This window comes from Labeo rohita, chromosome 5 (assembly GCF_022985175.1).
Source record: "Labeo rohita strain BAU-BD-2019 chromosome 5, IGBB_LRoh.1.0, whole genome shotgun sequence".
NCBI classification, from domain to species: domain Eukaryota; kingdom Metazoa; phylum Chordata; class Actinopteri; order Cypriniformes; family Cyprinidae; genus Labeo; species Labeo rohita.
The window spans coordinates 20299372-20327267 of NC_066873.1; the positions used below are offsets into that span (position 1 = coordinate 20299372).

The 27896-nt window shown below is 36.0% G+C and overlaps 1 protein-coding gene across 6 annotated transcripts; it reads right to left on the reverse strand.

Moving 5' to 3' along the window:
* Positions 1–176: 176 nt before the first annotated feature.
* rufy3 (RUN and FYVE domain containing 3) lies at positions 177–22444 on the reverse strand. 6 transcript variants are annotated; one of them, XM_051109864.1, is made up of 19 exons: positions 18811–19240; positions 18415–18714; positions 12867–13040; positions 12606–12723; positions 12423–12524; positions 12207–12330; positions 12002–12066; positions 11824–11889; positions 11645–11714; positions 10226–10318; positions 9974–10057; positions 9672–9839; positions 9071–9168; positions 5165–5284; positions 1958–2084; positions 1788–1864; positions 1673–1697; positions 1490–1579; positions 179–1366 (listed from the first exon to the last, which is right to left on the reverse strand). In XM_051109864.1, exons 2-19 carry the CDS (start codon positions 18590–18592, stop codon positions 1223–1225), a joined length of 1923 nt encoding a protein of 640 aa, XP_050965821.1. In that variant the 5' UTR covers positions 18593–18714; positions 18811–19240; the 3' UTR covers positions 179–1222. The 6 variants fall into 6 exon arrangements, with proteins under 6 accessions (XP_050965819.1, XP_050965821.1, XP_050965820.1 ...); XM_051109862.1 differs by lacking the exons at positions 18415–18714; positions 18811–19240 and adding an exon at positions 21968–22444 and having other exon boundaries at positions 177–1366; XM_051109863.1 differs by lacking the exons at positions 18415–18714; positions 18811–19240 and adding an exon at positions 15462–15533.
* Between the last annotated feature and the right edge of the window lie 5452 nt (positions 22445–27896).

The following is a 27896-nucleotide window of genomic DNA, read 5'->3' on the forward strand; positions in this document are numbered from 1 at the left end:
CCATGTTTTAATTTTAATAGTAAATTCTTAATAATTAAAAGATAAGTGAAATGAATGTTTTATGCCTTCATTTGATGACAAGAACATTTTAAATACACAACACAGAATTTCTGAGGGTCAAAAAAACCTTTCATAAGGTTATTTTAAGAATAAATTTTAATAAATTAAGTATGCATTCAAATAATTAGACATGCTAAAACATAGCATTTGATAACAATAAAACATGGTGAGAAACAATAAAACATTTCATAGGGCCCTAAACATGTCACTTTTGTTAAACCTTTATTAAATTGATGTGAAATTGTATAAGTTTCATGATTTTAATTAATTAGACATGCTCTTTGATTAATAACATTTAATTTACCTTTAAAAAGGAGTTGAAAAAAATTAAAACAGAAAAAAACAGAATCCAGAAAAATTAAAATGGAAAAAATTGAATTAGGAAAAAAATAAAACAGAATTTGGGAAAAAATAAAACGGATTACATAGGGCCCTATTTATCCCTGTACCACCCAGAAATGCAAAGCCATTCCTGTCCTTCACCAAGCTTTAAATCTGCCATAAATCTTTGCTCAACATGCATGTATAAAATAGACTTGGACTGAGAAATCCACATTATAATAAAATTTTATTGTTCTGCTAATAAGAATAAAATACATTATTACACAGGCATAAAAATACCCTTTTATCTCTTTACAAAATTTCAATGTAGGGTAATTATGGTCTTCTCTGTGATAAGCTCCATAATATGCCGTTTTGTCTGAATTGTCTTTTTTGCACAATTTATGAATTTTGGACTGAGATTTCTAAAATGTTAATGTCCCTTGTTCAGTGCCATAGTTTTCAAAAAGCTTACCTGTCTGCAATCAGTTGTCTCCTAATACATTTTTGTTAATTAATACATCACTATGTTACTGTATCATCCTGATTGCACGATTGAATGACATGGAGACAATTCAAGTACTTAACATAAATCCACTCGGTGGACAGCTTCACTCATCCTCAAGAATTATATGAAAATCTTTAAAGCATTTCCAACAAAGAGCTTCATCCCTTTTTGGCAAATGTTGTATGCAAACAAAATAATTGATATGTTGCTTAATTGAGATGCCTGATACTTTGAAGATCTAGATTGATGATCTAGAATGTGATGTGTAGTTTTTCGTCAATAACCCGTTGAAACCACTGCCAAAACAGTCTGTGCTCAGAGATGAGCGCCCCCTCAGGATGGGGAGGACGCGTATTGCTGCAGCAACTGTGAGTGGCAGACGTCACACACGTGTTCGGGGTTGATGGAAGAGGGCAGAGGAAGTTCATTGGCCACACAGTTCTCACAGAACACGCCACTGCAGTTCTTACACTGCCTCTGAAATGATTAAAGAGACACACCTCTAATGCACTTGTAAAAAAGTAATAGTAATAGTTGTAATAATAATTGTAATAGCGTAGTTTTTTTTATTGTTGCTTAAATGTTAGATTGTTTTGTTACCTTGGGTGTAGTCAGAGAGTCTTGGTTTTCACACATTGGGCAGATTGAAGGGTCAGCATCTTTACAAAGAGACTGGTCAAGAGACTGCTCCTTTCAAGAGAGAAATTTATGAATATAAGAAATTATTGCAGGGAACCTCTCTGATTAAAAAATAAATAAAAATACTGATTAAATGTAGAGTACCTGTTCATCTTCATGTGACAGTGTCCTGAGAAAAAGACAGATTTAGTTTAATTTTTACACTGCAGTAGATAAATAGAGTTGTATGCTACTGGACCAGCATTTAAGATAGACTTACAAGCTGGAACTTAGACTTGACTTTTCCTCAAGCGCAGTACGCAATGTATTGTTTTCTTTTTTGACAGACTCTAACTCCTATATAAAGACAAAAGGCCTGAACGTCAGGAAAAAGCACACTACATATAGGCAAAACAACTGAATGACACTAAAGTGGGAAGCAGGTCTCACCCTTCTGATGTCCTCCACATGCTGTCTCATGTCTCTCTGAGGAGGTGTTTTTCCTAACAAAGCTTCAGATGTGTGGCCTCCAGGATGCTGCTCTCTCCATTTCCTGAGCTCTTGTTCCAAAAGCCATCTATCATATCAAAAAAAGACAAGGGATTTGGAACATAACACCTTCATTAAGCTGTGTTTGTAATTTTTACACATTTTCCATTTCAAAATTCCATACTTTTCCAGACTCTAATTTCCAAACCTATCTGTAGATTTTAAGACTATATTTAACAAATGGTTCATAGAGCATTATATTCAGCTTTATATTTGGCATATAGTACAGTCATCTGTAAGATGTTTATTTTTTTCAGGTTTTTTTTCCATAGTTTTTGTCAAAATGACAACATACAGAGCCCCTAAAGTAAATAAATAAAAATTACAGACTTTTACATGCACACAAGAAACTTCTTCATGCCCTCTAGAAACTATTCACATGCACATGGGAATTTTTTTTTTGCATGCTTACACATTACAATTTCCTTTATGCATCACTGCCATTTTACTATGAATAAAACGAGAGCATGGATGCACATGAATTAACAGATCTACTTGTTCAAAATTTGGCTTTTCTTATGGTAGTACCTCTAATATCAAGGCATAATGTTGAATTTAACACATGTTCTGTGGCGACGGAGAAACCATGACACAAAATGGGCTGATGGCATAATATTTGCAAACTTCAAGGATCTATAAAAAGAATGGTACTGTAAAAAAGTGTTTAAAAATTGGCTTTCATTAGGGCAGTATGCCATTTTTCAAAGCTTTAGGTCTCTTTAACACATAGTGCGTGGCGGCCAACCACACTGTGAAATGGGCTGATGGCACAATAGTGTGCCTTGTCCTATATGCTAAGTTTAGTGTTTTCTTTGTGTGCAAATAAAAGTTTGTATAGCTTTTATTTTTGCAAAGGTCCTTAAGGCTATGGAATATGGTGCTAAGAATATAGTGAGAAAAAACCCCAAAATGCTTATAACTTGATTTTTGCATAATGAAATAGTGCACCTTGAATTCTTTCAGTCATATTTGACAATCACTAAAGAATCAGAAAAAAACATCTGCCATGAAACCTCACTTCTTGTACAATAAATTTATTTTCACTAAATTCTTAATTTTCTATTATAAAAAAACTAAATGAGACAAGACGAGCGTTTGACAGCAAAGGTCTGGAAACACAAATATTTTTCTATACTCTGCTTTCTTTTTTTTTTTATATTTTTCCCTATAGGAACCTTGGGCTGTGCAATCATCTGATCAGTGACCAATTTGGTGTTTAGACTGTATATTTATTTTCATTAATTTATGTTCATCTCACTTATTGACCTCTAAAATGTACAAGTGTTAAGTTTGTTACACATTCATTTTATAATATTAATAGAACTTTATATAATTCAAAGAATTTTTATATAAATATATTCCTTAAAACTATAATATTCAGAAATATTTTTACAAGTTAAAACTGTTTTCTAATTTTACATATTTTAAAATGTTAATTTTTTTGTTGTCATGCAAAGCTGAATTTTCAGCAGTCTTCAGTGTCACATGATCCTTCAGAAGTCATTCTAATATGCTAGTTTGACGCTAAAGAAAAATTCTTCAGGATTCTTTGAAAGTTCAAAAGAACAGCATGTACTTGAAACAATTTTTTGTCAATTTCGACAAAAATGTATTCAAATTTAATGCCATCTTTGCTGAATAAATGTATGAATTTCTTTAAAGGGGACATCGGATGCCCAAGTTGGTATGATTCCTTAGGGTCTTCACGAAATGTCTGCAACATACTTTGATTAAAATTCCAAAAACATCACAGTTTTTACCTTGTCAAAAGCAGCCGTTTTGGTGCATGTCTCCTTAAATGATAATGAGCTACTGCTCTAATAAAACTAATAATAAAAGTGGATCTTTCTATAAAATGTTACCACTAAATTATATAAGATCACTGAAACAAAATATGTTATCCTGGACCACAAAACCAAGTAATAGCCAAAAATACATCGTATGGGTCACTGTGTTCAAAGATTCACATATAATGTACTCACCCCTTGTCACCCAAGATGTTCATGTTTTTCTTTCTTCAGTAAAGAAATGTTTTTTGAGGAAAACATTTCAGCATTTTTCTTCATATAATGGACTGATATGGTGCCCCGATTTTAAACTTTCAAAATGCAGTTTAAATGCGACTACAAACGATCCCAAATGCGGTTGTAAATGATCCCAGCTGAGAAAGAGGGGTCTTATCTAGCGAAACAATGGGCTATTTTCATAAAAATAATACAATTTAAATACTTTTTAATCTCCAACGCTCGTCTTGCCTTGCTCTCGTTGAAAGTGTATTCTGGCTCAAGACAGTCAGGGTATGTCGAAAAACTCCAATCGTATTTTCTCCCTCAACCTCAAAAATCATTTCAAAATCATCTTACATCACTGCAGAAGTGAACATTCAAAGAAGACCAAACACCTTGGACAAAAAAGGTAAAACAGCAATATAGGACGATTTTGAAGTTGAGGGAGAACATGAGATTGGAGTTTTTCGACATACCCTAACTGTCATGAACGGGAAAAAAACAGTCCAGGCAGAGTAAGACAAGACGAGCGTTTGACATTAAAAAGTATATAAATTTTTTTATGAAAATAACTGATCGTTTTGCTAGATAAGACCCTTTTTTCTCAGCTGGGATTGTTTACAACCGCATTTGGGATCGTTAGAAGCTGCAATTAAACTGCATTTTGGAAGTTCAGATTGGGGCACCATAGCAGTCCATTATATAGAGAAAAATCCTGAAATGTTTTCCTAAAAAAACATTATTTCTTTACGAATGAAGAAAGAAAGACATGAACATCTTGGATGACAAGGGAGCGAGTACATTATATGTAAATATTTGTTTTGGAAGTGGACTTCTCTAAGTAGAGATCATGTGCCATGAAGATATTTTGTAACAACTTTATTTTCAAATTCCAGATTCCAAGATTCCAGATTTTCAAATAGATGTATCTTGGCCTATCCCAACAAACCACATATCAATGGAAACGTATTTATTCAGATTTTAGATTATGTATAAATCTCAACTTCAAAAATTGACCCTTATGACTGGTTTTGTGGTCAAGGGTCACATATATTGGTTGACTAGTAGTTGTACCGTGACAGTAGTAAATAAATCTCAGTACCTCTGTCTCCGTAACTGCTCCACCTCTTCCTGCAGACTCTCAATCTTGTCTCCAAACTCCTGCTTGAAAAGTCGATTGGCCTCGTCCGCCAGATCCCGCTCTCGCTCCGCCTTCTTACATCTGAAGTTGGGCCACATTAACTTAATGAGGTGAAATGAAAACTAAAAGCCATGGGAAACGAAGATGAATTGAATAATAAAAGCATAAAAAAAGAACAAAAGGAGGAACTTAAAAGACAACTAGAGAGAACAGGATGAAGCATGTGGCTAGAGCAGAAACTGGAAAAGCTCAAGAAGGCAAAGCAGTCTGACAAGTGTCTGATTTTTTTTTTATTAAGCTATGTTTGTACTACATTTCACATCTAAATTATGTCTACATACACTTCAGTCCGTTCACAATTTAGAGAATTTCATCATCCAGAATTCGTAAAGCTCGGTGTCACAAATATCGTTCCAAAGCTTTGACATTTGGCATCAACTACCACTGCATCAAATTCAGATTTCAGTTTAGTTTACAATAAGCTGTAAAATAATTCAGGCACGCAATCTTGCACTCAACATCATTTCTTGCAAAAAAGCTAACATAACCTCCTGAATATGCCTGGAATAAACACACTCAGTTTGTTTGTTAACTTGGACATCCATCAAAGCACTCAACATCATGAAACTTAAGCAGGCTGGTCAAATATCCACGTCCAGGAATTTTGAGAGATTAACCGAAATGAATCGAATAATATGTTGTTGCATACTTATATAGAGAGTATAAAACGATTGTACATTTTTGTTAGGAATGTTTCCCCGTGCTGTACTGAACTGGGTTATGGTTTTTATAATGCACCGACTTTGAGAAGTATCCTGCTAGCCTCAGTACTGAGAAGTAAAGATATAAGAGAGATGCATTTCCATTACTTAAAATGTACATGTCTGCCATCTTTGTTCTAAGATTGGCCAGAACAGCTGCATTTTACTTTGGCTAAAACATACAGAGGGAGACTAGAGACAGGAGCACTGGATCAGGCGGCGTACAATATTGAAAGATGAGGCTGGGAGGGGGCGACACGGAAGCAAGATCTGTAGTTTTCAGTCCGGTCTAAAGACAAAATAACGGCGATGGATCTGAAACTCAGTAATAAAATAAATACCCTAGTCATCTATGTTATGCAAAATCAAACTGAAGATCTTTTTTTTTTAATTCAGGGTTTTTTTGGAAACTATGCAGTGTTTGCGATCATTTTATTGCTGCCTCTGAAGGAGTTTTCCTGCAGCTGTGTTCAAGTTTCGTGCCTGTTTAGCCATGTCTTTCTCACTGCTCAGGAAAATGAGTAGAAACACAAGAGAATGAGCGTGTGAAAAATGTCAAATGAACAGGTAAAAGCAAAGAAGTGTTTGAGAGAAGACAGACAGAGAGCAGAAGTTATTGTAGAAACAGAAACGTTGCTGCCTCCCACAGGTTGGCAACAGAACTGAAACAGGAAAGAGTGACTTGTCTTATTTGTGCTCTGTGTGATCTGCACTGATCTGAACAATATCTTCCTTGGAAAATTACAGTTATTTACAGTGCAATTCAAAAGTTCACAGTGAAAAGCTTTGATTCAAAATCAAATGTTTCATTTGCTATAAAAATTGTATCAAATTTGTATAACTGCTTAAAGGGGATAGTTCATTCAAATATGAAATTCTATCATTAATTACTCAGTCTCATGTCGTTCCAAACCCGTAAGACCTTCGTTTATCTTCGAAACACAAATGAAGATATTTTTGATAAAATCCGAGAGCGTTCTGACCCTGCACAGACAGCAACGGATTTGACATGTTTAACCACAAAGCATGCGTCCATCTTCATCTGCTTGTAAACAAGGTGAAAGCGCAGCAGAAACTGACACGGAAGATAAGAAAATGTTGAATAAAGTCGTTCTTTTTGTTTTCTTTGTGCACAAAAAGTATTCTCATAGCTTCATAAAACGTTGAACCATTGATGTCACATAGACTATTTTAACAATGTTCTTACTACCTTTCTGGGCCTTGAACGTGGTACTTGTGTTTCTGTCTATGCAGGGTCAGAAAGCTCTCGGAGTTCATGAAAAATATCTTTTTATGTTCTGAAGATGAACGAAGGTCTTTCGAGTTTGGAACGACATGATGTATGTACTTCATTAAAGGGACGGTTAACCCAAAAATGAAAACAACCTATTATTTACTCACCATCCAGGCATCCTAGATGTATATGACTTCCTTCTTTCAGACAATGCAGTCGGAGTTATATTACAAATTATATAGGCATTTCCAAGCTTTATCATGGCAATAGGTGGGTGTTTCTCTTCATCAGTCCAAAACAAGTCCATTAAAATGCATCCATCCATAATAAAAAGTGCCTCAAACAGCTTCAGGGGCTGAATAAAGGCCTCCTGTAGCGAATCGATATGTTTTGTAAGAAAAATATCTATATTTAAAACCTAAGAATCACTTTAATCTAGCTTGTGCCAACTACTCATAGCAGCTGTGGGCGGATGACTGGATTGTGGTTGTGGAGTGCCGTGGTTCTAATTATAGACAGTTATACACTGTCATCAGCATATGTTGAAGTACATTTGTCTCATGTCGTCTCTGAGAGAATATACACAGTTAATGAAGCATTAGAAATCGTTGTCAGTTTTTTTTACTTTCGCTTTCTGTATAGTGAATTTACTGAAGTTAAGACGTTCACCAGCATAACTAATGCCCACAGTTTTCAAGTTTTTTTGTGCGATATTCATGGACTCACCTTCGAGGTCTAAAACAGAATTATTTCCAATATTGCGACGTAACCGCAAACCCCCCCATGCATATGTATCTTAAATGTGGGGAGACATGAAAGAGGAATCAACTCGGTCTGCCGCGGTGTCCGAAACACGTCTCTACGCTTGTGCACGCTTCGGGTGTGTGCAAGAGCAGAGTGCAAGTAACGAATTGAGTTCTGTTTCATTTCTTCTTCTTGTGGTTTTAAACAGCTTGAATGTGTAAATTGGCAAATTAATCTGCAGATTACATGCCAAACGGTGGGGTCTGGACCTGGTTCGTACGATCACGGATCAACTGCGATCCATTTAAGCCCTAATAGATTATATGACAGATCAGCAATCTTTAATTTACTAATTTAACATGAAATCATCAAATTGTTACTCCATATCAGTCGCATACATCGAAAGTACAGAATAATTAGAACAATCATTTACGCACAATAAATAACAAATTTTCCCCAGAACGTTCTTGCGACCCAGTGGAAATTCTTCCACTGCCAGTAGTGCGTCGTGACTAAGTGGTTGGGGACCTCTGTCCTATGTCATCTGCCCTGAGCAGTTTACAACAGTTGGCAAAAGCTGAATAAAAGTGATTATTATGTTTTAGATATGGATATTTTTCTTACAAAAACGCATCGATTCGCTACAAGATGCCTTTATTCACCCCTCTGGAGCCGTGTGAGGCACTTTTTGTCATGGATGGATTAACTTATTGGACTTGTTTTGGACTGAAGAAGAGGAACACCCACTTATTGCCATGAGAGAGCTTGGAAATGCCTGAATAATTTTTAATACAACTCCGATTGCATTCGTCTAAAAGAAGGAAGTCATATACACCTAGGATGCCTGGAGGGTGATTAAATAATGGGCTAATTCTCATTTTTGGGTGAACTATCCCTTTAAATAATGTTCAGTCAAAACAAATTGCACTGCACCTTTTGGTACAGATGGTAAGATGTTAATCTTTTGCAACTTATCAAATTATTATGCTAATAAAATGCTATATATTGCTTATTGCAATTAGAAGAGGCATTTTGCACTTGTGCTCTTAGACTTCTGGACCCCACTATTTGTTTTGCAGTGTACACGTCATGTGTAAAAGCTGTGCTTATGAAGCTAGACTCCTTTACCTGCTCTCCAGCTGTTTAATAGTACTCCCCATCTGGTTTGTTTTCTCCTCCAAACGGCTGATGATGTCACTCTTCTGTTTTGCACTGGCCTCTGAGCTCTACAAGCCAGACAAACACAAACAGAAACCAATCACAAACACAAACACACTACATCAAAAATAAATGCAGTTTTGCTACATTAGATAAGTGGTACTATTGTAGTTGTAATGTTCTGAATTTTATCAACAATTCAACACATACAAGCCATGTGAAGCAGAAGCAGGATATACAGAGATGCATATAAAGTCCTGAAATTTTAACACACTATGTGACTTGACACAACATGCCTACTCTACTTGATTCTTTACGTTAGCAGTGTCAAATCATATCACTTCATTCTCACTCCACCATAGTGTAACATTAATATGGGGATGGAAAATAAATATGCACTGCTTTCGGTGTGTGAAACAAGTCTGCTCCAGTGTTAAACCTGTGAATTGTGAGAGGCGAGTCTTTCACACCTCTTTTTTCTTCCATTTTTAACGCATTCTGTGGCAATGTTCATGGCGAGAGCCAGGTTTAGTTATTTAAAAATATAACTAAATAAGATGTGTAACCATACCTGTGACTTGATGGAGAGCTCATGGTTGAGTGTGCGCATTTCATCTAACTGCTGTCTGAGCTCCACCAAAGCATCATGTTTTTCACAGATGTCCTTCTCTAGCATCTTCATGGACAGCTCCATCTCTTGCTTCATCCCTATCTGCACTTCCAGCTCCTTCTCCACATCCTACACAAAGACACAGACACACTGTTTCTTAAGTATTCAGGTTCTTCAGACTTCTCCTTGAAAGAATACTGACTCTTTGAATACCTCACATCAGAAGATAAAGAGAGTGATATACACATTAATGTTTTACTTACCAGTCTGAGCTGAGTTTCCTCTTTGAGCTGTTTGCGAGTTTCTCCAAGCACTTGACCGTTTGCAGTGCCATCTGCCCTTGATGCCTTCAAGAGGAACACAGATCAAATATCAGAGCAAAACAATGCAACAAAACCAAAAAAGTATGTTACAACAGCAACTGTACTGTGAACTACTATGAGCTTGTGGCTGATTAATGTTCCATTGAAAGATGTTAACAAGCAGTACTGTGGGATCAAAACAATGTTGTTCACCTTACGACTAGACTCCACTAAATAAGAGCTTTCTTCCTTCACCCTTTCCAGCTCCTCCTGCAGAGTGATGATCCTGTTGTTTGCAACAGCAAGCTAAACACCAAGAACAACACATGCAGAGACAGTTGGAACAAGAAATTAATTATTTCTAGCATCTACTCGCAGCTACTTATCTTGTTACTTAATTAGGTCCCACAAATTAAATGTGTCAGTAAACCACATACACTACCATTAAAAAAAATCTGGGTTCAGCACTTTTTTTTACTTATTTTTTGAAAATAAAGTAATACCTTTATGCACAAGGATGCATTAAATTGATCAAAAGTAATAGTAAAGACAGAAATTAAAGTCATAATATTAAAAAAAAAAAAAAAGGATTTAGCTTTGTGATCACAGGAACAAATATTAAAATATACAGTTGAGGTCAAAAGTTTACATACGCCTTGCAGAATCTAAAAAAATGGTAATTATTTTATCAAAATAAGAGAGATCATACAAAATGCATGTTATTTTTTATTTAGTACTGACCTGAATAAGATATTTCACAAAAAACTACATTTACATATAATCTACAAGAGTATTTATTTTTAAGTATTTTATTTACACAGTATTTATTCTCAATACTGTGTTGTTACCTGAATGGTCCACAGCTGTGTTTCATTTTACACTGAGGAAAACTGAGGGACTCATATGCAACTATTACAGAAGGTTCAAACACTCACCGATGCTCCAGAAGCAAAAACGATGCATTAATAGCCAGGGGTGTAAACTTCTGAACAGAATGAAGATGTGTACATTTTTCTTATTTGCCTAAATATCTTTTTTCCATTTCTTACCTTCAGAAGCTACAGAAGATAGTTACATGTTTCCCAGAAGACAAAGTAAGTTAAATTTACCCTGACCTTCAAATTCAAAAAGTTTTCACCCCCGGCTTTTAATGCATTGTGTTTCCTTTTGAAGCATCAGTGAGCATTTGAACCTTCTGTAATAGTTGCATGAGTCCCTCAGCTGCCCTCAGTGTAAAAAGATGGATCTCAAAATTATACAGTAAAAGTGTCTTATTCAAGTCAGTACTATATAAAAAAAATTGCATGCATTTTGTACGATCCCTCTTATTTTAATTTTATAATTAACACTTTGCAGATTCTGTAAACTTTTGACCTCAACTGTAAAGCAGCTATTTTCAGTTGCAATAATATTTCAGAATATTATATTTTTGATTAAATAAATGCAGCCTTGATGAGCATAAGACACTTCTTTAAAAACTGACCTATAGCTGTGTGCATGAATATGTCATGTGAATTCAGTTCTGCTAACATGTCAATTATCCATGAGTTCTATAAATCATTTGTCTCATTTGTTATGCTCATGTATTTACCACAACCTAAGTAATCCATTAAATTATAAATTATTACCCACCTCCTCTGTAAGTTTTGTGTTGGATTTTTCCAGCGCATCCACTTTGGCTTGCAAGTTATTCACTGACGCACTGGGAAAGGGGAATTTAGAGTGACAATGTGAGATTGCTCATTCTTTCCAAATGAGCAGCTAGTCACAAACACACCCCACAAGGCTGATGTTGGGTAAAGGGACTGCACCTTAAATGTCTGTTCAGCTCCTCAACGTAATTCTTCTGATCAAGAATAGCTGTGATCTGTCCATCACTGCAGGCAAAAAAACAGTTTTAGAGGAAGCACTGAGATTTTCATGATGAATCCAAAAACCTGTCAGACTAACACAATTAGCTTCCACTGAGGAAGCTGAATGTCGACTCACCCCTCTGTGCTTTTGCTGCTGTGCGCACCGTCTTTCAGATACATGGAAAAATCTATGACTCCAACCTGTTGAGACAGCATTAATCGATCACCTTTTGGCCAGCACACATTAAAAAGAACAAATAAAATGTAACAAAGATAATGCTTTGTTCCATCATTTGTTGTCCTTCATCACTTGTGTACAGTAAAAAGTAACTAACAGATACCTGTGAGTCTAAATCTTCTCCCTTCATACACAAGTTAGCATCAATGACATTCAGGCCAACCAACAGCCCAGCGATCACAGCTCCTTCCTCCTCCATCATAAGAGCATTAGGCTCATAGAATTCACTGAGGAACAGCAAATATAAGACATTTACAAAACCGGGTCATAAAACCACAGTTAGGGTTTTTATATTAAAGACTAAAAGATAGAACTGTACCTGAGCAGGTCTTTTCGGTTGATGATGGTCTTCATGTAGTCTGAGAGCTTCTTCTGCATCAAGGCCAGACGAAGCCATGCTCTGCCTCTTCCTAATGGGGTTCTGGGATAAAAGAACAACTTTAGAATCAGAAACTCAGTATGCATTTAAAAAAAAAATTCAGGTTAAAAAGCATTTTCTTACTTGAGCCCAGGAAGGTCTTTGACACTGGCTGTGATCTCACCAGCCTCTGGAGTTAACTTTTCTACAAGCTCCAAAGGACCCCAAAAAGACTTATTCTGACCAAGGAATGTCTTCTTACCTTAAAAAAAAAAAAAAGAAGAAGATATCTTTAGAAAAACAAACTGAAAGCAGACTGAGCAATCAGTAATTATAAAAGTTAATGAGCAGATGACTACATGATTATTGTGTGAAGTAATCTGGGTTGGGATTTGTTGTGCTTACTTTTAAGTCCATGTTTCAGGCAGTGCTCCATGACAACAAAAAACTGCTGCAACGGGGCATAGTCTGAGTCCAGTGTGCGGCCCAAGTTCAGTGCAGATTCAATCAAGCCTTTGATGCTCAGCTTGGCCATGTTCATCAAGTTAAGCCTCTCGATGGCAATGGGGTCCTTGGGATCTGAAAATCAAACAAAATTCAAGAATGAATTAAAACATTACAGTAAAATATGACTCAGTTCTCTTACTGTGACTTCTCCTACACACCGTGTTTAACAGGTTTCAACATGAGATTAAAGCAATATATGTTTGGACTGGAGATTTTGTCAGAGGAAGACTGAGAACTTTTTCATTTTCATTTACACCTTGCAAAGATTTATGAAATTCTGGTTGATGCAATGCAAAATGCATCAAACACAGACAGATTTCACTCCACCATCTCAAGCATGCTCCTCAGGAGAAATTTTCAGATAAAAGTGTGGTTTAACTGAACAGACAATTGTAATCTCAATCCAACCTTACAATACACCCCAATTTACATAAAGTACAGTAAATCCTTTTTTACTGAACTGAATTTCGAGTTTCTGTTGTCAAGCCTCACCCTGTCTAAACCAAAACACACCCACAGTAACGCAATTATTTTATAAGACTCTCAACTCATGTCTGTTCATGAATAGCAGTGACCTTTTTCATGAGGACAGTGCTGGGCATAAGAAAGTACACTATAAAGTTTTTTTTTTTTTCTTTAAAATCACTTGGGATGATATTACAAATGGGCCAAGATGGGCTCATTTGGCATTTAGTCAAATTTCTCATCTCAGTGCACTTACATTGCACAAAAATGTCTCCTTACTCTTCAGGTGTTGAGACAAGAGAAATGATCCAGGTGGCAGCTGGTTATTTTTTTTACAGCACATTAACTTTTAAAATGAAAAATGACGACACAAAACAAACTGTCAGTTTAAGTCTTGTCATTTCAGCCCAAGTTTATTAGCCATTACTCATACAATAATATTGAATTGCTATTGCAACAACAAAAATGAAGATGTTCAAAGACCAGATTTTATTGGTATTTCAGTTTTCTCCAGATATTAAAGGAGAAGTCCACTTCCACAACCAAAATTTACAGCTTATGTACCTCACCCCCTTGTCATTCAAGATGTTCATGTCTTTCTTTCTTCAGTCCTAAAGAAATTATGTTTTTTGAGGAAAAAAAAAAATCAGGATTTTTCTCCATATTAGTGTTTGAACTTTCAAAATGCAGTTTAAATGCAGCTTCAAAGGGCTCTAAACAATCCCAGCCAAGGAATAAGGGTCTTATCTAGCGAAACAATCAGTTATTTTCTAAAAAAAAAAAAAAAAAAAAAAAAAAAAATTGACAATTTATATTCTTTTAAACCTCAAATGCTCATCTTGTCTAGCTCTGTGTGAACTCTGTGCATTCCGGTTCATGACTGTTAGGGTATGTTGGAAAACTCCCATCTCATTTTCTTTTTTTTTAAGTTATATTTTTTGGACTTTTTACACCTTTATAACGAGAGGACAGTGGAGAGCTGAAAGGAAAGTACTGGGAGGAGAGAGAGGAACAGTTGCGCTGTATGTCAATGCACTAACCACAAGGCTATGGGTGCTGACCCCATCTCATTTTCTCCTCAAAATCGTCCTACATCACTGTATTACCTGTTTTTTGACCCTCTTTGCGCGTTCAGTTTGTATACACTGGGTCAGTACTTCTGCAGTGATGCAGGATGATTTAAAGCTTTGAAGCTGCATTTAAACTTTTTTTTTGAAAGTTCAAACCTGCGGGCACTGCAGAAGTCCACTATACGGAGAAAAATCCTGAAATGTTTGCCTCGAAAAAAAAAAATTATTTACGACTGAAGAAAGAAAGACATGAACATCTTGGATGACAAGGGGGTGAGTACATTATCTGTAAATTTTTGTTCTGGAAGTGAACTTCTTGAAAGGCCGCCTTGTAGCTTCACACAGTCACACAGCAAGAAGTGAGTCAAGGCATAGCTTCATGTCTATGCAAAGATTATACAAAATACAGAAAGCAAATTCTTTGATTGTAAGGACAAAGTGATTGTTTTATTATTTTTTTTTTTAGAAGCCTCTGAATCATAAATGTTTCATGTCTCTTAAAAGGTCTACAGGGAATGAATCTGAGAAACCAGAAATTCATCAGCTAAAATGCTGATAAAACCATGCGTTCAACATGCCAAATCAGCCAGAGAATGGGGTGGGGCGGGGAGCCAGCCAAAAAAAACAAGCCAGACGAGAGCAATCCAGCAAAATGGGTAGCTAGATATTTTGCTAGCTACAAAGAGAGCTATCGGAAAAAAGTCACAGAGACAAAGCTACTGATGGTCAACATCAAACCAAAGGAAGGGAGATAACAGACAGTGAAAAATAGACAAATAAAGAGAACAAAAGAGTATGAGCACAAGAGGTAAAGCTTTAGAAGCCGTGGTACGAATGTGCCATTCAGGCAGGTTGGTTTGATAAAGACAGGGCTGCACGACCACGCCCGCTGTGGTTTTAGAATGGTGCCCGAGGCGGAGATGAGGTGGACTGGGAAGAGTGATGCCACCATACGCACCTTTAAACTCATCAAGCATTTGCATTTGCTCCACCAAATCTGTGAAATCCTCCCATGAGTCTTTGCAAAAGGCAATGGAAAACAGAAAAAAAGCAGAAAAGGATTGGGTCATGCACATCATGGGAGTAAACCAAAGCAACAACAAGAGGGAAAACACATTATGTTGTAGGAAATTTGGGCGTAGACTCATATACAGAGCCAAGCTCACTCTCTTTCACTTTCACACATTAGCACAAATCTATTCCTAGTGAATGACTTCAGAAGCACTACAACAGAGACTATAAATAGCAAACTGAGTGTTGATGGGTTTTAAGAGCCACTATTATAACGTGTCAGCAAATCTGGATTAGAAGACAGTTACCACTACACTAGACAAGCTCTACTTGTCCTGCAAGACTCTAGTGGCAACTTATCTAAAACGATTTGTTTGACAGAAGGCCTCAGGAAAGAATGTACTGTAATATTTGCTTTTTATCCACAGCACTGGAATAATACCTTGTTTGTTAGATTCATTCCACAACAGCTTTAAAGAGATAGCACACACACAAAAAAAGTAATCTTTTACACACCCTCATATTGTCCCAAACATCCCTGTACTTTCTCTCTTCTGTAGAACATAAAAGAGCGTTTTGACAGTAAAACACGACAGTATTTTTAAATTTTTTAGATGAACTGTCTCTTTATGATTTTCTGTTGCTTGGCTGAGGGGAAAAATAAAAAACTAAAATCAAATCATAAATGACACTTAATGAGGCAGAGCACACCAAATACATTACAAAAAACATCTGCATGCAGTAAAGCAGATCAAGGGCAAAACGGCAACTAACCAATACTGAGTGATATGCAGTGATTTAATTAAAGAGAATATTTGTGACCCTGGACCAGAAAACCATTCGTAAGGGTCAATTTTTTTAAATTATTTATTATTTATTGAAAATGAGATTTCTACTTCATATATACACGTCTGAATAAATAAGTTTTCCACTGATGTATGGTTTGTTAGGATAAGACAATATTTGGCTGAGATACAACTATTTGAAAATCTGGAATCTGAGAGTGCAAAGAAAATATTGGGAAAAATCGCCTTCAAAGTTGTCCAAATGAAGTTCTTAGCAATGCATATTACTAATCAAAAATTAAGTTGATATATTTACCGAAGGAAATTCACTAAATATCTTCATGGAACATGACCTATCCTAATGATTTTTGGCATAAAAGATAAACCGATAATTTTGACCCATACAATGTATTGTTGGCTATTTCTACAAATATACCCGTGCTTCTTATGACTGGTTTTGTGGTCCAGGGTCACATTTATTGTAAAACATCTATGGAAAAAAAAAAACTGGAGAGACTATCTGAGAAAATAGTACTATCTTAACTTCCTTCGGCTTTGAACCCCTTGGGCCGACCTGACACTACAAATGTCAGATTTATCACAGTTTATCACAATGTGATAGTAAGGAGACCAACAAGTCACACAGTTCAAAGGTGACACAATTTGTGTAAATGCACAATCAACAAACAACTACTTCTGTAGTATATAATCATCTCAGAGGACGACTCTGTAAACAGACCTTACCAGATAATGTTTTCTATTCCTTGTCTTGCTACATGCCTGTTTCCTGCTCACCCAATGCAGATAAAATACATTAGATTGAATTGTTGCTGTTAGTGGCCCTGGTTGCATCTTTTCTACTGCCAGTTGATCAAAAGCCTTCAAGACATTTGACTGAGTGGGAATCTCAAGCCCATCTCCAAGGCAACAGTACTGTGTCCATATGATGTCCTCTTTTAACCTTTGGCAGTAAGCCATGACTCTCTAGTAATGCACTGAATTAGCAGAACAATTGTGAGCTCTGACATCATCACTATTCTAGAAAACAATTTATTGCTGCATTTTTTCCTTTAGAAAAGTGAATAAATGAAAAACAAATGATAAGCAAATTTGCAAAATTCCTTTTATTTTATTAAATTCCAAAAAAAAAAAAAAAAAAAAACATATCAAACAATATTAAGTCATTTGTTAAAGGCCCGTTCACACAAGCATGATAACTATAAAGTTAAATAATATGTGACCCTTGACCACAAAACCAGTCATAAGTAGCACGGGTATATTTGTAGCAAGAGCCAAAAATACATTGTATGGGTCAAAATTATTTCTTTTATGCCAAAAATTATTAGGATATTAAGTAAAGATCATGTTCCATGAAGATATTTTGTAAATTTCCTATTGTGAATATATCAAAAGTTAATTTTTAATTAGTAATAGGCATTGCTAAGAACCTCATCTGGACTATTTTAAAGGCGATTTTCTCAATATTTAGATTTTTTTTTTTGTACCCTCAGATTCCAGACTGTCAAACAGTTGCATCTTGGCCAAATATTGTCCTGTCCTAACAAACCATACCTCAATGGAAAGCTTATTTACACAGCTTATTATACTTATTCATGACTGGTTTTGTGGTCCAGGGTCACATACTGTTGGAATCCCTTTCAGAATGATTGTTTTCCAGCTGATGAACAATAAAAACAGAACCAAATCTTATAGTCTGTTGGTGTGCATGCATATAATTTGTGTTATAGTTATATTTATAGTTATCGCTTTTTGGTTTAGTATCATTTTAAAAAATTATCACCAACAGTCTAAATGTCTTACAACCAATGATAGTCTAACAGCTGTCAAAAGCTATTTTTATTTTTTGTTTATTAGAGTTACTTTCTGAACAGTGTAGTGTGCATACTTAATTTGTTCAGTGTGACAACAATTTAATTAGACTAAAGCAGGATATGAATAGGTTCTTTCAAATCACCCGTACACACTTGTGCTTCATAAAAACTACATTTCCAGGCAGGCCTGCAGGAACGCTGAGAGCATGATGGTGGAAGGTTGGGCCAGCACCGCCCAGTACGTTAAGAGCCACAGAGGCCTAGTGATGCTGTGCGCGCCTACCTTCGTGAGCCGGCTCGGGATCTGGCGTTAACGAGATATCGTTGAGCTCGCGCAGGCACAGCCATTCGCCATCCACCGACACGCGGAAGTTGCATAGGTAGATGGTCTCTCTGGCAGCCTGTGTGATCTTGTCAGTAGTGGGGGTGGGGGCTTCGCTCTGGGGCGTCAGATCAGACATGGTGACTCAGCTGATAGCTGCTGCGACGACAACAACACTCACGATGACGGCCCTCAGCGAAGAGTCAGAAGCAGGAAATAGGAATAATGCAGATTTTTTCTAAATCCAGTCCAAGCAGGAGTCTTCTCCAGCACAAAGGATGAAAGAAAAATAAGAGTCAAGCAAAACAAAGAAAGAAGGAAGGAAGGGGAAAAATAAACAAGCGTTCCACGGCAAACCTGAGCGACGGGATGCTGTTCTTCCGGGGCTCAACGGCCTCGCCTTGTGAATGAGCAGTGACAGCTAAAATCCTCCGTGTGAATAAAGGCTTCAGTGCTCTCTGGCTCAGCACAGCCAGAGGATTGAGATGCTGTGTGTGCCTCAGCGGAGCTAAAATCAGAGATGTCTCTTTCTCTCTCTCTCAGTCCCTCCCTCACAGCCCAGCTGCTTGCATTCAGCGGATTGGCTGCATGCGCTGCAAATGGGAGGGTGTTGACCAAGATGGCTGCTGTGATGCTGAGGAGGATTGTGGGAATCACGTGAGCAGATGGTGGAGTGGGGGCACAGTTCCCGAGAGGCCTGTGAGATGCAGGGGGGAGCTGTTGTCAATGATCCACATGCCGCACAAGAGAAGGATGGAAGTCCTACTGATTAAGGACCAGAACATTGCTGATAAAGCTGCTTTTTAATGGACAACATGTTTAGGAGCAGCAAAATGGCCATTTTGTGTCAAATTAAACTGTGAAACAAACGTAATGCAAAAATGTCATGGATGCTCTGTATAGACGGTCACATATCAACCACTGACCATCCTTAGGTGGCAGTGTAAAAATTTGAGCAATAACAAGGTAGACTTTCTTTGTTTAATCAGAATCTTTGAAAAGAGAACAACCTCATATGCAAAGTCATGTAAAATGGGGTTTGAATATTAGCTGTAATCTATTAATCAAATATTATTATTTTCAAAAGAAAAGCATTTATGCATTAAAACAATCAATTATTAACATTTTTTGAAACAGCATTAGGTACGGACAAATGTTTGGGGTCAGTAAGATTTTAAGGAATTCATTCAGGAAAGACATATTGATTTGAAAGTGATATTTATAATGTTACAAAAGATTCATATTTCAAATAAATTATTTATTTTTTTCTTTAAATAATCCTGAAAAAAAATGCACAAAAATATTAGGCAGCACAACGTTTTCAACATAAATAATGAGAAATGTTTGTTTTTGAGCATCAAATGTGCATATTAAAATGATTTCTAAACAATCATGTGACTGGAGTAATGGCTGCTGAAAATTTAGCTTTGCCAACACAGGATTGACATTTTAAAATATTTGAAAACAGTTCTTTTAAATTGTAATACTTCACAAAATACAGCTTTACTGTATTCAGTGAAGATTTCAGTGAAGATTTGGTAAGTAATGAAGCCTTCCTTCAAAAACACACACACAAAAAAAGTCTTACAGACCCCAAACTTGTGTACAATGGTGTATCTCTAAAACCATGCGTGGAAATGATTACACCGAATTCATTTTTACATGAGATGTAATGTCACATCATACAGTGATGCAGTTCTTAGCAAGATATATTATTACAGATCATATTACAGCCATAATACTGGACTGCTAAATAATTCAAAAGTGTGACAAATAGGCTATATTAGTCTGATTTAGCCCTCCGAAGCAAGCGATCACAAAACAAAAAGTATATTGTTTTCATTTTCACTTTTTCCACAAAAATAGTGAAATCATTTCCAATCTCTCATTTCCTCAAACATACGCATTTACAGCTGAACAGAATGGTACATTTTCCAAATGTACCTGGTATTTCACCATCACCCTTCAGCTAGGGATGGAGATTTAAAAAAAAAAAATTTGTATTCGAATATTTGGGCTCTTAATAGAACAAATATTCGAATATTTTTTATTTAAGCTCAACGAGCTCAAGCAGAGAAAACTGAAAAAATAAAGCAGACCACAGTACAGAGCAAACACACTCGAGTCTGTCTACGTTTATGGTGTTTATATTGTTTCTCATGTTAATGATGAGAAAAACAATAACATCCATATGCTCTGATGAAAGATAAAAATTCGGCTCCTCAGTCTGATAACAAGAACCTGCGCCGACACAGACGTTCCAGAGACACAAACATAACAGTGTGCTAAGCAATGTTTCTTTTTTTCTTGTTTTCTGTTCTTAGACCACTCTCCCTCAAGGAAACTTAAAAGAAGCAAGCATATGTCTCAACATCATTTCACTATCAGATAAACTGTCTTCTCGGCTCACTATTTTTCGAATAGTAATTAAACAGCAAATATTTGACTATTTGTGCACACCCCTACCTTCAACAACTTTGTTTTTGTTCTTTGATCGGTGATGTACCGGGAAAACTGAAAATAATTTACCTGGGAGTTGATAAACAAATACAGTTTAACTATGACAAAAAAACTGGCTCACAGTTCCCAGGCGTTTTCTATATTTCAGCTTTTCAGGCCTGACAGCTACTCGGCTCTTGTGGATATGGGAGAGCAAACTGGTTGCACACTTGCACACAGAATCTCAGCAGGTGCAGAAGAAATGCCATGCAAAAACTGTGTGCATACAGTTTCAAGACTATTTATTCATTTTAGACATATTTACACATCCTAATAATCTGATATCTTTTTTTTTTTTTTTTTTTTTTTTTGCAATATGCATATTTCTATGTGCAGTATGACATAAAAAGGACAGCCATACAGAATTATGGTGGTTTGGATATAATATCACAGCACAAATTGTTAAAAACAAGCTTTTAAAATACCTTAATGGACAACTTTTCAAAGGGTTCAAAAACTAAATCACCATTACACAGCAAAAGAATGGTTAAAAACACAGAAAACTAAGTGACAACCTACACAGAAAGCAGTTTTGGGAATCATATTCAGTTTCCAATCGTTTCCTGTATGACTAGGATGCCCAAAAATGTAGGCAAGGTAGACAGCTCCCTAGCTTTTCAGAAACAGCCACATCTGACAGAATAATAGTCAGGACACAAACTAAACCAAGTTTCCTATGATGAACATGACAAGGATTGAGAGTTTATCTGATTTGGAAGTTAAGGTTGTGGATATTCACATCCATTCAGTAGGTGTAATATTGTTACATGTGAGCTGATGGCAGTTTGTGCTAGCTGTGGGAGGTTTATTCATTGATCAATTAAAAGACATATTCAAGAAAAAAACCCAATCTAAGAAAGACAGCGCATACACGCCGCAGTGGCTGTCATTGTGCAATGTTGTTGACATTGAAACATAAGGCGTGTGTCAAATAGTGCAGCATGTTCACGTGAAGCAAACACTACCAGATCCTATCAAATACACCTATATGCGGACGATCATGACATGTACTCACTTCTTGTTTTCTTGTTAGTCTTCTCGATTTGGAATTCATATCGCACTGGGGCAGGAAGAGAAGAGCTCGTCTTGGTAAACTGTATACTTGAGTTATAAGTTAGCGCCTCCTTGAAGTAAATCACGGAGGCAGGAGAAAGCGACTCCTCTGGACTGTTGGCTGTATGTCCATCGCTGTCCTGCATGTGGGGTTTGAGAAATTCATTAGATGACACTAAAGTTTCTGAAACTTCACTGCTGTGCTGTTCCGTTGCTCCTGAGCTCTGGTCCGCCATCTTCAGTTCAAATTCATGTGACCACTCTGCGTCAACACAACCGTCCGCTCGCATTTCATTCAGGTCTCCATGGAAACTAACTCATGTTTATTCAAGACTGTTTTGGACAGTTAATCGGTATGACTTAACACTTGTAGCCTATATCGCTCCTAAATCCACGGCCAAAACAATAAAGAAATAAAACGTTATTGCAATACGGGTCATATGGTGTGACGTAGCTCATCAGCTGGGTGAGCGCATTTAAAGGAACAGCAGCATCGTTTAAAACGCTTTGACCTCAGTGCAGCGGGAGGGCAAACCATTTCACAACAGTGTACAATATGTCACATGACATGACACAACTGTACGGTTCTGTGACAGGCAGTATTATTGAACAGGAACTTGCTGAACAGCAATATCTGAGATATGCAGTATTCTGTTTTAAAGAACTGAAAGGAGTTTTTAACAATAAAGAAAAAAAATATATGGGTTTTGATTCATGTCTTTCTTCAGTTAGAGCAGTGGTTCTCAACCTTTTTTGGGCCAGCGCCCCCCTACCCATTATCCAGGTCCCTCACCGCCCCCCATCAAATAAATCATTGTCAAATTGTCCTCACTGAATATTAAAGTTGATTATTTTTATTTTGGGTTTATAATGAGGACTGTTATTATATTTACAGTAATTCAAATGTTTGGGGTCATTATGATTTTTAGGAAATTACTTTATTTCAAGGATGCATTGAATTGATTAAGAAAGACAGTGAAGTCCTTTTTTACGGTAAATTATTTTAAAATAAGTGTAATAACATTAATAGTTAAACAGAGTTTTTAAGCATGTTGGTGGTTTTCATTGCTACAGCTTCAGTGTTGTTGAGATGCGGATATATCTTGACTAAATAAAAATGACACTGGACATTGTTATTTTGGTGAGTAAATACCACATTTACTCATGCAAATGGAAGAAATGTAAACCCTACTTTACTATATTTCATAGATTTTGTGAGAATATTTCAAAGTTTACTAAAAAAAACTAAGTACAACTCTAATTCTAGAAAAGTTGAAAAAAGTTGATTCTAGAAAACACATTTTAAAAAATATATATTTTAATAGTTTTTTAAAAACAAACAAATGCAAACTTTTTTATGAACCCATTAACAAATCATACTGACCTTTTTTAATGGTAGTGTATATTATAGGCTATATTTTAAAGCATGTATCTTAATCCCCAAAACAGCTCATAATTTTATTATTTTTTTAATGTCATTAAATGGCACATGACATGCATCACATTTTTGATTTATCATTTTAAGTATCATTATCATTAGAAGCAAAAAAGGGAGCAAAAAAGCCACGTGGGTATAAATTAGGCTATAATTGTGAGCTTTGAATAAACTCTTTAGAAATTTGGTATTCAAACCAACCGCAGCCAATCAGCAAACAAAAAGTATTAATATATTTTTCTAAACAAGAAAAAACATCTCTTGCTTTATCGTGTCTAAATGCTTGCTATTGTTTTGACGCAGCAGCTGCGCTACAGAAAGTCAAGCAAACACTAAAGTACTGAAGTCGCTGCTACGGAAATGATACACCGTCAGGTCTAGGAGCGGGAGATTTGGTGTAAACACGCAGCGAACAGCACTACTACACTGACCGCGAACAGCTCGACACGTTGTGTTAAAGCACATCGATCCCGTTATAATCAGTCGTTCAGTAACAACTGAGCGCGAGCGCTACAGTAAACAGATGCCGCGTTCTATTTCTGCCTGCGGGATTCCACGCGCCTGCGCTACCGACAAGTTGAACAATAGATATAGAAAGTGCGTTTTGATGTATCCAGTAAAGACATCGTTAGGATGTGGCAGACCATTTTCTTTTGCAAGTTTCAGCTCATACATCTTTGGTGTAAATTCGTCTTGACCAAACGCCCCCCTTTCAAAAATATTGCTTCCAGCGCCCCCCCGATGCTGTCCGAATGCCCCCGTTGAGAAACACTAAGTTAGAGGGACCTGTCAACTCTTATTTCTCAAAAATGTACTCTTATTTTTTTAATTTCTCAGAAAAATAAATACTCTTAAATGCACATTTCATGCTCCCAGTTTGTTTACCCTGGTAAAAAAAAAACAGCATACACTCTAAAAAATGTTGGGTTGTTTTTTTAACCCAACTGCTGGGTTAAGCCTGTTGGGTCATTTAGTTGGGTTGTTTTTGTGTTGGGTTGGCTTCAATTTACCCCATTATATTGAGTAGATTCTATAGGTTGCTTTTTACAGTGTACCTTCTCTTTGATTATTGTTTATTTTCTTTATTAAATATTTCAGGTTTGTTTTCAACCAGCAACGTAGTATTTTTTTTGTCAATAGTCTAGGTAAATAAAACAGCCCAAAGTGTTGGGTCAAAGATTTAACCCAACAAGTTGGGTTAAAATAACCCAACGCTGGGTTTGTCCATATTTGACCCAGCGTTGGGTTACCAAAATAACCCAATTTGGGTTATTTTAACCCAGCGTTTTTTTAGAGTGTATGCTGTTAGGTATGTTTTGATGCTGGGATGCTGGTTAGGTATGTTTTGGGACTGGTTTATGCTGGTCCTTAGCTTAAACCAGTCCCAAAACATACCAACCAGCACATGCTGGTTTTTTCACCAGGGTAGACAGTTTGTTAAAAATCGCCTGATCTGGAAAGCATCTGCCGTGTACAGATGTGACAGACGTCTGTAAGATGTCAGTTTTACATACATTCTAAATCATAAACGTCTTAAAGACATCTAATAAATGTCTATTTGACATCTGATAGGAAACTTCCTATAGACGTATTGCAGATGAGCAAACACTCTAATAAATGCGTCTTGCAGATGTAAATGCAGACGTCAAATAGACGTCTCTGTGACGCACGTGTGCTATCAAAGTGGACGTGTATGCACCAAGAGAGAATTCTGTCATTTTTGTCCTTTTTTTTTTAAAGCTAAAACCTATGAAGCTTACCAATACAGTGTTATTTCTATCACATCTTAGATTATGTGATGATTATGTGACATTTTTGCAATATAGTGGTTGTTTCCTTGTTTCTTTGGCTAATTTCCTAGCATTTTATAACTCCTAAATGGATAGAATTAAATAATATTTCACATAATTGTTTGACAAAATGGGGAGGAACAATTTTGAAATTGTGTGAAATAGTTTATTGTACTGTTTGTTGATTATAGTTTATAGTATAAGGTCTGGATCTTGGTCAAATTGAATCCATAGACCTACATAAAAGGCATTTGAAATGTTTTGAAATTGAAAATAACAAATGATGAAGTCATGCAGAAAGGTTATAGGGAATGTATGGGTGGGATAGGAACACTATAAGCTGATTCCCCGTAAAATCAAATAAACTGTCCTAAGTATTTTACAGATATGTACATGCACCACTAGAGAGCGCCATCAGCAGCATTTTGGTTTTATGTCCGGTACAAAAGTTAAGCCTTTTCTTAACTTGCCCAGATCTAAAATAGATAGATTTAAACATTTACATAGATCTAAATATATCATGAAATTTACATATAATGTACTCACCCCCTTTCATCTTTCTTCAGTCGTAAAGAAATTATGTATTTTGAGGAAAACATTTCAGGAATGTTCTCCATATAGTGGACTTCTATGATGCCCGCACGTTTGAATTTCCAAAAAGCTGTTTAAATGCAGCTTCAAAGGGCTCTAAACGATCCGAGACAAGGAAGAAGATTTTGAAGTTGGAGGAGAAAATGAAATGGGGGTTTTTCAACATACCCTAACTGTATTGACCCGGAATACACGGAGTACACTGTAAAAAACAATTTGTTGAGTCAACTTAAAGTAATTTGTAACTTGGCTGCCTTAAAATTTTAAGTTCAGTCAACTTTTAAAAAAAGTTTATTCAGATTGAAATGTTAAATTATACTAAGTGACAACTTGGATATTTGAGTTAACTTTACTTAAAAATTTACTTAAAATTTTAAGGCAGCTAGGTTACTTACCCATCTGTTAAGTTTAGCAAACACAAATATCTAAGTTGTTACTTAGTACAACTTAACATTTCAAGTTGAATAAACTTATTTTAGTTGACTGAACTTAAAATTTTAAGGCAGCAGAGTAACAAATTATTTTAAGCTGACTCAACAAATTGTTTTTTATTTTTTAGTGTATGCATGCATATGGCAAAGTTAGACAAGACAAGCATTTTAAGTTAAAAAGTATATACATTTTTTTTTTTTTTTTTTTTTTTTTATAGAAAATTACCAATCGTTTCGCTAGATAAGACCCTTATTCTTCGGCTGAGATTGTTCAGAGCCCTTTGAAGCTGCATTTTGGAAGTTTAAACTCATAGGCACCATAGACGTCCATTATATGGAGAGAAATATCCTGAAATTTTTTCCTTAAAAAAACATAATGTTTTTATGACTGAAGAAAGAATGACAAGAACATCTTAGATGACAAGGGGGTGAGTACATTATCTGTAAATTTTTGTTCTGGAAGTGTACTACTCCTTTAAATCTAAACTCTGGACACTTGCCTTATCTACAAAAAAGAAAAAACACTTAGATTTTGTTTTTTTCTGTAATCTTTGGATAACACAGGTGCCGTTGCTTAAAGAAGAGTTGCATAACAGTCAGGGAGATTCCATATTGCAGTTATTTCTTCAGTACACACTCACTACCCTACCACAGGACTTGTAAAAGATAAAAAAGATTTTGCACAATCGTGTGCACAGTAAGTCTTGTGATTATCTACAATACAGCTGCATTTTCCTTTAATTGTAACATTTTCCCCTGTGTGACTAGTTCCTAGTTTGTTTTTTTTTTGTTTTTTTTTGTTTTTGTTTTTGTTCTATGATACTTTGCTCATATGCTTTGTTCCATTGTCTTTGATTCCTGTCAGTTACGTTTGTTGGCTTGTTTGTTTAGTTTACACAATGACACTGCCTGTTTGTGTTGGCATACATATATCAGATTTACCTTTTTGGTTTAGTTAAACAGAATATTGTTACACATTTTTGTGCGTGGATTGTAACCCTAAGCCTTCTTCAAATAATTACACTCATTCATTATTTGCAGCACCATAATTGAAGAATACTATAATACAATAATATATTTTGCAATTCTGCCCATTTCATCACTTGCCAGTGCCAGTGGCAGTTTAGTTCAGTTCTTTAGCTATCTACTCCCCTCAATAACCTTGGCACAGGGAGTGAGCTGAACTCCCCCTTACTTCACCATGAAGTAAGGAGCAGAAATGAAAACCACAAAAACACCAAGAAATCAGTGTCACATCTTATGACTGAGACCTTTTAAGATGTAGGAAATCAACCTTCTCAAATCTCACATTTTTTATATTGTATCAATTAAGTTTCAGAGAATCAGTGAATATAGAAAATTAAGTAAAAGCATACATTTTGCAACATGATTATGACTACATATTTACTCATAATCATGAGTTGTGGCAGTCATCATTTTTAAAAATAAAGGTGCTTTAAAAGGTTCTTCACAGTGATGCCATAGAAGAACCATTTTTGGTTCCACAAACTATTCAGTTAAAGGTTCTTTAAAGAACCATCTCTTTCTTAACTTTTTATAATCTGAAGAACCTTCTTTTTAACCTTCTGATCACTTCCTTTCCATAACATGCCACATCCAAATTAGATACATTCCTGTATGGTA

What these genes read in the sequence shown, in the direction of transcription:
- rufy3 (XM_051109862.1), bottom strand. Translation starts at nt 22,295, where the DNA reads ATGCGAGCGGACGGTTGTGTTGACGCAGAGTGGTCACATGAATTTGAA. An exon ending in AAAGACCTTCCTGGGCTCAA is followed by an intron (nt 12,525 to 12,605) that starts GTAAGAAAATGC and finishes CTTTTATCCCAG; the next exon opens with AACCCCATTAGGAAGAGGCA. An exon ending in ATGTGGAGGACATCAGAAGG is followed by an intron (nt 1,865 to 1,957) that starts GTGAGACCTGCT and finishes GTCTTTATATAG; the next exon opens with GAGTTAGAGTCTGTCAAAAA.